This window comes from Salmo trutta, chromosome 20, assembly GCF_901001165.1.
Source record: "Salmo trutta chromosome 20, fSalTru1.1, whole genome shotgun sequence".
Lineage (NCBI taxonomy): Eukaryota > Metazoa > Chordata > Actinopteri > Salmoniformes > Salmonidae > Salmo > Salmo trutta.
In genome coordinates this window covers 19,415,283-19,427,547 of record NC_042976.1, presented here as the reverse complement: position 1 = coordinate 19,427,547, position 12,265 = coordinate 19,415,283, and the positions used below count along the sequence as shown (strand labels likewise).

Here is a 12,265-nt window from a genome sequence, read left to right as displayed (position 1 = left end):
CTCAGTGCCTCTTTGCTTGACATCATGGGAAAATCTAAATAAATCAGCCAAGACATCAGAAAAAAAATTGCAGACCTCCACAGGTCTGGTTCATCCTTGAGAGCAATTTCCAAACACCTGAAGGTACCACGTTCATCTGTACAAACAATAGTACGCAAGTATAAACACCATGGGACCACGCAGCCGTCAAACCGCTCAGGAAGGAGGCGCGTTCTGTCTCCTAGAGATGAACGTACTTTGGTGTGAAAAGTACAAATCAATCCCAGGACAACAGCAAAGGCCCTTGTGAAGATGCTGGAGGAAATGGGTACAAAATTATCTATATCCACAGTAAAACGAGTCCTATATTGACATAACCTGAAAGGCCGTTCAGCAAGGAAGAAGCCACTGCTCCAAAACCGTCATTAAAAAAAGCCAGACTACGGTTTGCAACTGCGCATGAGGACAAAGATCGTACTTTTTGGAGAAATGTCCTCTGGTCTGATGAAACAAAAATAGAACTGTTTGGCCATAATGACCATTATGTTTGGAGGAAAAAGGGGGAGGCTTGCAAGCCGAAGAACACCATCCTAACTGTGAAGCACGGGGGTGGCAGCATCATGTTGTGGGGATGCTTTGCTGCAGGAGGGACTGGTGCACTTCACAAACTAGATGGCATCACGAGGGAGGAAAATTATGTGAATATATTGAAGCAACATCTCAAGACATCAGTCAGGAAGTTAAAGCTTGGTTGCAAATGGCTCTTCCAAACGGACAATGACCCCAAGCATACTTCCAAAGTTGTGGCAAAATGGCTTAAGGACAACGAAGTCAAGGTATTGGAGTGGCCATCACAAAGCCCTGACCTCAATCCTATTGAAAATTTGTGGGCAGAACTGAAAAAGTGTGTGCGAGCAAAGAGGCCTACAAACCTGATTCGGTTACACCAGCTCTGTCAGGAGGAATGGCCCAATGTTCACCCAACTTATTGTGAGATCTTGTGGAAGGCTACCCAAAACGTTTGACCCAAGTTAAACAATTTAAAGGCAATGCTACCAAATACTAATTGAGTGTATGTAAACTTCTGACCCACTGGGAATGTGATGAAAGAAATAAAAGCTGAAATAAATCATTCTCTCTACTATTATTCTGACATTTCACATTCTTAAAATAAAGTGGTGATCCTAACTGACCTAAGACAGGGAATTTTTACTAGGATTAAATGTCAGTTATTGTGAAAAACTGAGTTTAAATGTATTTGGCTAAGGTGTATGTAAACTTCCGACTTCAACTGTATATATATTTTATATTCTTCAAAGAAGCCACCCTTTCCTTTGATTACAGCTTTTCCTTCACTCTGTAATTCAAATATGAAGGCCAGATTCACGCAGTCTCTTCTGAACAGTTGATGTTGAGATGTGTCTGTTACTTGAACTCTGAAACATTTATTTGGGCTGCAATGTCTGGTAATGTCTGGTAACTCTAATTTACTTATCCTCTGCATCAGAGGTAACTCTGGGCCTTCCTTTCCTGTGGCAGTCCTCATGAGAGCTAGTTTCATCACAGCGCTTGATTTTTGCAACTGCCCTTGAAGAAACTTTAAAAGTTGTTGAAACTTTACAGATTGACTGAACTTCATGTCTTAAAGTAATGACAGACTGTCGTTTCTCTTTGCTTATTTGAGTTGTTCTTGACATACTATGGTTTTAGTCTTTTACCAAATAGGGCTATCTTCTTTATAACATTCCTACCTTGTCACAACCCAAATGATTGGCTCAAATGCATTAAGAAGGAAAGAAATGCCACAAATGTACTTTTAGCAAGACACACCTGTTAATTGAAATGCATTCCAGGTGACTACATTTTAGTCATTTAGCAGACACTCTTATCCAGAGCGACTTACAGTAGTGAATGCATACATTTCATAATTTTTTATATATTTTCTTTCCTGTACTGGTCCCCCGTGGGAATCAAACCCACTACCCTGGCGTTGCAAACACCATGCTCTACCAACTGAGCCACACAGGTCCACACGGGACTACCTCTTGAAGCTGGTTGAGAGAATGCCAAGAGTGTGCAAAGCTATCATCAAGGCAATTGGTGGCTACTTTAAAGAATCTCAGATATAAAATATATTTTGATTTGTTTTACACTTTATTGGTTACTACATGATTCCGTGTGTTATGTCATAGTGTTGATGTCTTCACTATTATTTTACAATGTAGGAAATAGTAAAAATAAAGAAAAACTCTGGAATGAGTAGGTGTGTCCAAACTTTTGACTGGTATTGTATATATTTCTATGGGAAAGGAAAGGAGGCTGACTAAATGATACAAATACTTTCCATTTTGAGCTTATCAGACAGAAGCAATCGATGTTCAGTGAATGCTGCCATCTGTTGTTAACTTAAAATAGTGTTTTGGTAATAATGCACTATAATCTGTTTACATTTTTAGGCCCCGTTTGCCCTGTGACTTAGGTGATACAGTTGTGCTCTAATCAGATTCATGTAGTAGCTGAGTTAATTGGTGTACTAGTTAATTGATTTAATAGCAAGTTCATTAACAAATCTTTGATTTATTTTTTGTTAATGAGGAAGTTTTGATATGACTATCTGTCAAACAGTATTCTGTTTCCTGAATGCATTAAACATCGTGTTTTGGGAACAAATAGTAGCGTAGTCATTCTAGTTCTGCGTGCGAGCGCGCTAAAGATATGTAGAAAAGGTCTGCAGAGCACACACTGTAGTCTTGCTCCACTAGTCACTCCGGGCACAGATAGAACAATTAGACAGATATTTCACTGGATGTATAAATGTGAAGCATCCGCTTGGCATTTCCACTCACTACTAAATATGGTAGTGAGCGAAAGCCTGAAGGCGGGTAGTGGGAGAAGATGGAACGAGATGGATTTTGGGCGACGTTCTGCAAATTTTCTCATTGATGAAACATTTGATCTAAACACAGTTTTCTATTCCCAAAACTAATATATGTTATGAAAAGAGTGGACTAAGATTTGTAGACTTTACCCTTTGCAAAAGTTTTTTAAAATCGCGTTGTTTATAAGGTGCGCAAAGACCAATTGAGTTATTGCACACGCGCACTTTACAGAGTAGGCGTTCCCTAATGGACATATGCAGATTTGTGCTAGAACACCCCAATAGGATCTCGCTAGCTTATGCTTGGCTGTGCCCATCTTCTTGTTTGTTCTGCCCACTATGACTCATTTGTTCACATTGGAATCGATACGTTGTGGTCTATCTTGGTTTACTTACAAAATATTTTCTACAGGTAAAGGACATCACAACGCAAACTAGACAATTTACCGTACATTCCCCATGCACTGCAGTTGGGCCAAATGCGGTGACGTTTCTTTCTCTCGCGGCATATATCACACAGCGGATACACTTTTGCAGATTAACCATGACTGCTAAACGACCTTATTAGACTCCAAAGTAGGTAAGCAGTCTAAAGACGTTACGTTAGCTAGCTTAGCTAATGCTAACGTTAGTAATACATATATATATTTGGTTAGAAACGTTATCTAGACAGCTAGCTAGTTGTGAACAGTTTTCTGCCGTGCATTAGCGAACGTTAGCTACTTCTCGATTTCACTTGAGTGAAGCTAACCTAAATCTTGACTTGAGTTCTTGCTAGCTCTTCTGGGTTGTTGTTTCTGATCAGGCCTAGCTAGCTAACGTTTGCTATTCACAGCTAACCAATGTAGCAAGCTAGCTAACAGGCTACAGCTAACGTTGCCTGTCAACGCTGATAGCTATCTAACGTTAGCTAGCTAGTTGTGTTGCTTGTTTAGGTAAAGTTGTTTAGCTAGCTAAAGCTACCAATCATCTTAACATCTAACGTTAGTTAGCTAGGTTGCTAGTTAGCCATTTGACCGCTCAATTTATTTTATAGCGACATATCATGTTGTTAGCCTAGCTACTACTATGTACAATAGCCTTAGCCTACTAACGTTAGCTAGTTTTAGTACTAACGCTCGCTGTGTTATTTTGATTTAACGGGATTGTTGATGGCTATAGTAGTTACTCAGTTGGCTGACAATCCTTCAAGGTTTTGTTTGTTAGTTATTCAGTTAGCTAACTGTCAGCTAAACCCGAGATTACTCAGTGATGACCCCTATTAAATGTAGCTAAATGTTTTCGTTGTCTTTAACTAAGTTACAGTAACTCGTTAGCTAGCTAATACTTCTGCCCTCATTTGACCCCACAGACACGTAGGTCCCTCTAAGTTAAGATGAACATCGATGACAAGCTGGAGGGGATGCTGCTGAAGTGTGGTGGGGGAGTGGATGAGAGGGTGGGGTTAGGGGGTGGAGGTCCAGTCGTCATGACCCTGGGCGAGCGGGGGTTAGCCCACCACCCCCTGTTAGCAGACGATGATGATGAAGAGGATGATGATGACCTGACAGGGGTTTCAATGGTGTCCCATGACCTGATCCCAACTGATGAGATGGTGGTACATGAGGAGACTGTGAAGAACGGCAGGGAAGGGGGAATGAATCAGAGACTCTCACACAAGCTGCCTGTGAGTCCATGTCATGCATACATTATTTTTGCAAGTCTTCTTGCCATACATGCAGTAAATCGTGACATTGGGTGAATCTCAAGTCTTTCGTCATTCCTTACTTCCTCTCTTCTCCCGGTCTTCATTTTGAAGATTTTTGAGATTCACCCATTGAGCGCAGAATCATTCTGACTTTAAGCAGTGAAATTCAAACATAAGCAATGTTTTGTAGGTAAGCATCAAACAAGAGTTGAAGCTGACTTCTGATCAACTAATGCTGGGGAAGAAAGAAAGAAAACAGCCCAGAGACCTCACAGAGTGTCACAAGAAGAAGAAGCGAAAGCAGCGCTCTCCTGCCAAGGTGCAAATGTATAATACGTTTTGCATTTAAATCATTATTGCATGAAACAAGGTTATAATCACATGGTCTGTGCAGATTAAATATCTATTTTGGGACCTGACAAATTCTGTTGCCAAAACTAGCAACATGAAAACCATTAAAAAAAATAATAATAATAATTATGAAGGCCCACCCAGCTTCAGTTGTAAATAAATTGTGAATTGACACATTTCTTGTCCTTGTCTTTCCATTTATCTCTCTTTGTTTAGATTCTCACCATCAATGAGGATGGGTCATTGGGTCTCCAGAGTCCAAAGTGTCATGTGTGTGTGCACTGCAACGCAGCCTTCCGAACCAACTACCATCTACAAAGACATGTCTTCATCCACACTGGTATGTCTTATGACAGTCAAGCCTCTTGCTTTACATTAAATTAACAAAACAATGATCTAGGCCCTCTGTTGTAAGTTACAATTTCTGCATAATAAGTAGGCTAACACAATTTCCCATTGACCATCTTTTTCTTACTTATATTCAAACTGACCAACTTGCTTGGTTTCAGGTGAGAAGCCATTTCAGTGCAGCCAGTGTGATATGCGCTTCATACAGAAGTACCTTCTCCAGAGACATGAGAAAATCCACACTGGTAAGAGAATGCCCCACGAAGTGATGATTTAACTATGTTAGCCAATGGTTAGTCAAAGATCCCACCTGTTGAATGTTGATGTTACTTGCCCACAGAATGAGCTGTCCCTTTGACTTTCTGTCAGGTGAGAAGCCCTTCCGCTGTGAGGAGTGTGGCATGAGGTTCATTCAGAAATACCACATGGAGAGGCACAGAAGGACCCACAGTGGAGAGAAGCCCTATCAATGTGACTACTGCCACCAGGTTGGTTATTTATGTTATCAAAGCACATCTCAATGGCCTGGTCCCATATCTGTTTGTGCTGTATAGCCAACTCCTATGGTTTGCCATGATAGACAATGACCTTAGGAGTTAGCAAGATGGCACAAATAGTATACATCACTAGTTCAAATTCTAGTTTAAAACTGGTTTATATAGCATGCAGACGTTTCTTTAGAAACATTTATTCTGCTACTATCCATGTATGCCACAAACCCATTCGGTTTGCTTTCCACAGTACTTCTCCAGAACTGACCGGGTTCTAAAGCACAGGCGCATGTGCCATGAGATGAAGGAGAGGAAAGCCCACAAGGCTGCAGCAGCGGGGAAAGATGGAGGACTCCTGCGCAACACAGAATCTCTGGGCTTTTCCTTCTCTGCCAAAGAGTGCTCGCTGCCCAAGAAGAAACGCTTGAAGACTTCAGACAAGTCTCAATGCTCTCTCTCAGCTGCTGCCACTGAAGACGTTGCCACGGTCACTTCTCTTGGCGCCATGGATAAGGAGGTGGAGCAAAGACTGAACAAAATCGAATGTCTACCTCTCTATGCGGTTACCTCCAAGGTGGTCAAAGATGAGTATGTTGTGGCAGATTATTCTGTGGAGCTTCCAGACTCGTCTGGCGAGCAGCATTTGGGGCTGGGTGGGGAGAATCTCTCCTCTGAGGAGATTCATCCTCCCAAGCTGGTCCTTAAGAAGGTCCCCAAGAGGAGTCTGAAGCAACCAACTGATCCCGAACCACCTGTGAGTCTGTCCCCTTTGTCCTCTTTTGAAGATGGCAAAATCACCAGGTACACATTCGAGATCGTGGACAAACAAGGTCTTCTGGATGTGGATGTGGCCAATTCTGACCTGGAGCCAGTAGATGCTCTCCAAGGAGGGCAGACGAAACCAGCATCCAGCAGCACAAACTACGACGATGCAATGCAGTTCCTGAAGAAGAAGAGGTATCTCCAGCAGGCCACTTTGGCCAACAACCGCAATTACGCTCTGAATGTAAGCAGCATCACGTCCCAGCCTTCCATTAGACAAGCCACAGTGGCCAATGTCATCGACGAAACCGTTCCCGCCACCATCTTGGAACCCCAGCCGTTGAGCGTCGAGATCAAGTCCAACCACGACAAGAACGTTCTCCCGGATGAGGTTCTCCAGACTCTCCTGGACCACTACTCAAACAAGGCCAATGGGCAACCTGATATCTCCTTCAGTGTGGCTGACACGGAGGTGACCTCCAGCATCTCCATCAACTCCTCGGATGTGTCTGAGGCCAGCCCGGTAGAGAGCCTGGGAGGTAACCCTCAAGCCCCACCAGCAGAGAAGTCTAGCCTCCTTCACGAGTACTCAAAGTTCCTTCAGCAAGCACTGGAGCGGACCAGCCAGAACGATAGCTACTTGAGCAGCCAGAGTCTTACCTTTGTCACCGAGAGCCCCAGTCTCTCCAACCAGCCTCTGTTCTCCACAGAGAAACAGAACCCTTCCCCCAGCAGGTTTACCACTGGTAGGTCAGGGATGAACTCTCCACTACGCTCTACCTTGGAGAAACCCCATTTTGGACTACTTGTAGGGGATTCCCAGCACTCTTTCTCATTTTCAGGGGACGAAACGACCCCCTCGGCTGTGTCGCCAACCGAAGACTTTCTGGAGGAAGTTGCATCCTCGAAAAAGACTGATGCTCAAGGGTTGCATCAGACTTTTCAAATCAGCACCTTCGATCAGAACTTCCGGTCACAGTTCCAGGCCTCGTCACGTTCTGGAATCACCTCCCAGTTTACTATTGCCAATGGACAAGTCAGTCTGCGAAGTCATGGAACAGACTTCTCTGAATTCTCCCTTGAGACGAGGTCTCAATTAAACTCTTCCCCTGATGCTACAAGGAGTCAAACGTTTGGTTGAGGATATTTTTTTGATTTCTGTGATCATTTTGGAAGGCACTTTTATATACATATCCTCTGTTCTGCCAAAATAGGTTACACTGCGAAGGTGGCTGTTGCTCGAAGCATTTGTGATTTAAAAAAATATATATATATATATACTTTTCTGTTAGATTAAAATGGTACATTTTGGTAATCATTAAAATAGGGGGGGAAAATATATCTGTATGAGAAGCACTTTTCCATATGTAATTGGGTTGCGGGGGAAAAAGCACTCATTGGGGTTTATTAGAATGTAAATTAAGAAATGTAAGCCACAAAGGTGTAATGAAAAGGATTTGGTTGCATAGTAACTCTTACATTATAATTATTTCTCTGTTTTCATTTTCTAATCAACTTTAATCATGTTTCTTCCACCTTTCTTTTTCTTGCTTTAACTCTCACCAGATATCTGGGTCTGTATTTATAAAGCGTCTCGGAGTAGTAGTGCTGATCTAGGATCAGTTTTTCCATTTAGATGATAATGAATAAGACTGTATGGACAGGGGGGGGTTCCTGGCTACCAATCAACATTGCCTGCCTCCCCCAATGATTTGTAGAATGCAAGCACATTCTGACCTTTCTAATTCGTCCCAGAAACCAATTAGTTGTGCTAGGGCCAGCCAACGTGACATTATCAACTTTGATACTCTGATTAGATTTGTTGGATGACCCAATCGCCTATGAATTTGTTTTGTACAACTCCCCTCATTTTGAAGTCACACAAACAACTTCTAGGATGGAAGTTTCAGACAGAATGTATGTAGCGATCGATAGGGCAGCGGAAATAAATTCGGGGTGAGTCGTCAGGCAAGGTGGCTGGTCCTAGATCAGCACTCTTACTCTGAGGCCCAATGAACACGGGCCATGTTACCGTAGGCCATGTCAACATAACAATTCGGAGATTCTTCTAAAGTCATGCTATATAGCTGCTGAATGTAGTGTTGTCCACTTGTTGATAATGTACAGTATACCTGCTGTAAGACCTTTTCATTTCAGTTTATCTGAACAGAATTAATTTCAAATAATTTATGTAAGGAATGTTTTCTTCAGTTGCTTGCTGAACTCCTTTTTCATGGTGTGTAGCCTGAAATATGATTTTATTTGTATTTGATCATATGATAATTTTGATTTAATAAGTCTTAATTTAGTCACTTGATTCAAAGCTCTCCCCTGGAAGAAATGTATGGTGGTTGGTGTGGAATGAAGTACACTACATGACCAAAAGTATGTGGACACCTGCTCGTCAAACATCTCATTCCAAAATCCTGTGCATTAATATGGAATTGGTCCCCCCTTTGCTGCTATAACAGCCTCCACTCTTATGGGAAGGCTTTCTACTAAATGTTGGAACATTGCTGCAGGGACTTGGTTCCATTCACCCACGAGTATTAGTGAGGTTGGGCGATTAGGCCTGGCTCGCAGTCGGGTTTCCAATTCATCCCAAAGGTGTGCGATGGGGTTGAGGTCAGGGCTCTGCAGGCCAGTCAAGTTCTTCCACAACAATCTTGTCAAATAATTTCTGTATGGACCTCGATTTGTGCACAGGGTATTGTCATGCTAAAACAGGAAAGGGCTTTCCCCAAACTTTTGCCACAAAGTTGGAAGTACAGAATTGTCTAGAATGTCATTGTATGCTGTAGTCTGAAGTTTTCCCTACACTGGAACTAAAGGACCTAGTCTGAACCATGAAAAACAGCCTGGGATCATTATTCCTCCTCCACCAAACTTTACAGTTGGCATTATGCATTGGGGCAGGTAGCGTACTCCTGGTATCTGCCAAACCCAGATTTGTCCGTCATACTGCCATATGGTAAAACGTGATTCATCACTCCAGAGAACGCATTTCCACTGCTCGAGAGTCCAATGGCGGCTATCTTTACACTATTCCAGCCGACGCTTGGCGTTGCGTATGATGTTCTTAGGCTTGTGTGCGGCTGCTCGGCCATATAAAAGTATTTCATGAAGCTCCTGACAAACAGTTTTTGTGCTGATGTTTCTTCCAGAGGCCGTTTGGAACTCGTTATTGAGTGCCAATGTTTGTCTGTGGAGATTCCATGGCTGTGTGCTTGATGTTATACACTTGTTTGCAACGTGTGTGGCGGAAATAGCCCAATCCACCAATTTGAACGGGTGTCCACATACTTTTGTGTGTATGTCATTCTTCATCCAAATCAACAGTACTTGATAGAAATAGGTTGGTCTTGACCATTCTAAAGATTATAAACAAATGTAATTTGTCTGAATATTAAATTGTTTGCACAATGTACCTTAAGTGAGGTTAATTGATGATCTTATTGTGATCTTTTTAGGGATTAGATCATGGTTCAAATGTGAATCTAAATGCTTTGTTATAGGTCATCGAAATGTTATACAGTTATGTTGCATGCACTTATTGGGAAACAAATCATGGTTCATTGCAGATGTATTAATCTAAGCAGTCATTGGAGACTTAAGTCTCTAGAAGGGTTGGTAGTTGTACGGCTGTTTTCTCAGTAGCAGGTGAAGACCGCAAGGGAAGTAATCCATGAGTAGAGTGGGAAATCAGCCCGGAAAGTTCTATAAAATAATCATTGTGTTTTGTACACACCTCATTATGGGTGAATGTATGTCAGCGCAGGTAGGTTTCCATCCAGTTGGTGACAGATTTTCATTGGAATATTCTAAACTCTGCATTAAAAACAATATGCACATTTTCCCACCAGAGATGTTTCCATCTAATTAACTTGTTGTGGATAAAAGGCTGTGCGTGATGACGTCGTGCCCATAACTTTTGCGATTAAATTAAAAATCGCATTTTCAACTCTACTGTTGGTTTTGTACCCCCAAAATGTTATTATATAGGGAATGTGCCCACTCTGGTCTTTGCATGTGTTCTCTATAGCCAACAGCTCGCAGACACTGTGGGTTGGCTACCTACATGATGAAATGATGGATAATAGCGAGAATATTTGTTAAATGACAGCCAAGCATAGATCATCATGTCACCAGAATAAGACACTCAATATATTTATTGGAAAACAATGTCAAGCTTGCACTTTCACCATCCTGTGAATTTCATCATAACTTATTTAATCTGTAGCCTAATGAACTGCATGCTTTCCTGACGAGTCGTAGTGGGAGGACCACACCATATCATCCCACGACTCCAAGTTACCTTCAATATGATGGTTCTTATATCAATATTTGCACGTCAGGGCGTTTCCACTGCCATTTCTTGCCTAATACATTTTACCAACACAAAAAGATCTCACCATGTTGAACGAACAAATTATCTGTGGGCATTAATACAATTGTATTGAAACTTCTGCTTTCCATCACAACTATCGTGATTATTTTATACGTTTTGACTTTACTCACATAACTGTTGCTGGAAACTTGATTTTTTGAGGGGAAGAGAATTGCCCATTCCGCAGTACTTTATATCCTACATTGCACATATAGTTGTAAGAGATTCAAGTTTGTCTTTCATTTAGGCTCCTGTCCTGGAAAATATCTTTATTAGTTCTCATCAGTGCCTTTTTAAAATATCCCCATATGTTTCATAGTAATTTTTGGTGACTGTTAATTAAATATACTAGCCCCATCTGCACTTTCTGAAACAAACCCAATTCAAAGTTATTTACAATGAAAGTGGAACTTTCTGCTCTTTAAAAGGACTTCCCTTTCAAACATTTTAGCCCTCTTGCTATTTACAGCAAAGACTGACCACTGGCATCTCTTCCGATTTTCTATCTTTTGTAGCACAGATATTATAAAAAATGTTTTATCTACCGGTAATCTATTGTTAGGGTGTTTATCTGTGTGCTTTCCCAAGAAAATTCTGAAAATTAAGATTTCAATTGCACGATGACATTTTAAGTGAATGGTTATTTCTTTATAGATATTACTGTATTACACACTGCCTAACTTTCTGAATAGTTGTGCATATTTGGCAGAGGTTACAGAAAAGTTTTGAGATATATTTTGTTGAGTCTCTCTTGCATTGTTGGGTTTCTATGGTATTTGTTGTAACAGATTGATATAATTGTTGCATGTGAAGCGAAACAACACAATAACAGCCACTTTTTGAAGTTACCTTGACAAAATTAAATGGTTTGAAATTATTTTTCTTGTTATTTTGCCTTAGTCATTTCGGTCTTGCTATTTTGTCTTGCATGATGTCTTTCTTTTTTGTGCTTTATTGTTCATGTCTTTTAAAGTTAAATTGTTTTGCTTATAGAATTGATAGTTATATTATGTCAACATGTTTTACATCAAATGCTAGCTCTCACTTGTTACATTTCTACTGACAATCAGGGACAAATACCTTCGTTCTGGATTCAACAGCTACTAAACTTTACTCTGTAAACATTCCCTCTGTAGAATGTATAGAAAGTTGGTATCTCTGCTGTAAATAAGTAGAATATTTTTGGCTTGTGTATTTTCAGTTCTGGACAACCTGGTGGTTGTAGCTACAGTGAGGATTGGTGTACAATGTTTTATGGAGCCACTTTTCATTAGATTTTCATTGCAGTTTAATGTTTGTCACTTCATGTTCTGTGAAACCATAGGTTTTTTCCACCTATTTTTTTATTTTATTTCCCTCATTAGTGATTTGACTCGTAGTAA

General features: G+C 41.0%; 1 protein-coding gene across 2 annotated transcripts; it reads left to right on the top strand.

Moving 5' to 3' along the window:
- The first annotated feature begins 3,186 nt into the window (after positions 1-3,186).
- LOC115155644 (zinc finger protein 148-like) lies at positions 3,187-7,979 on the top strand. 2 transcript variants are annotated; one of them, XM_029702483.1, is made up of 7 exons: positions 3,187-3,433; positions 4,209-4,523; positions 4,735-4,863; positions 5,112-5,235; positions 5,405-5,488; positions 5,613-5,731; positions 5,985-7,979. In XM_029702483.1, exons 2-7 carry the CDS (start codon positions 4,233-4,235, stop codon positions 7,635-7,637), a joined length of 2,400 nt encoding a protein of 799 aa, XP_029558343.1. In that variant the 5' UTR covers positions 3,187-3,433; positions 4,209-4,232; the 3' UTR covers positions 7,638-7,979. The 2 variants fall into 2 exon arrangements, with proteins under 2 accessions (XP_029558343.1, XP_029558342.1); XM_029702482.1 differs by having other exon boundaries at positions 3,187-3,437.
- Positions 7,980-12,265: the final 4,286 nt, after the last annotated feature.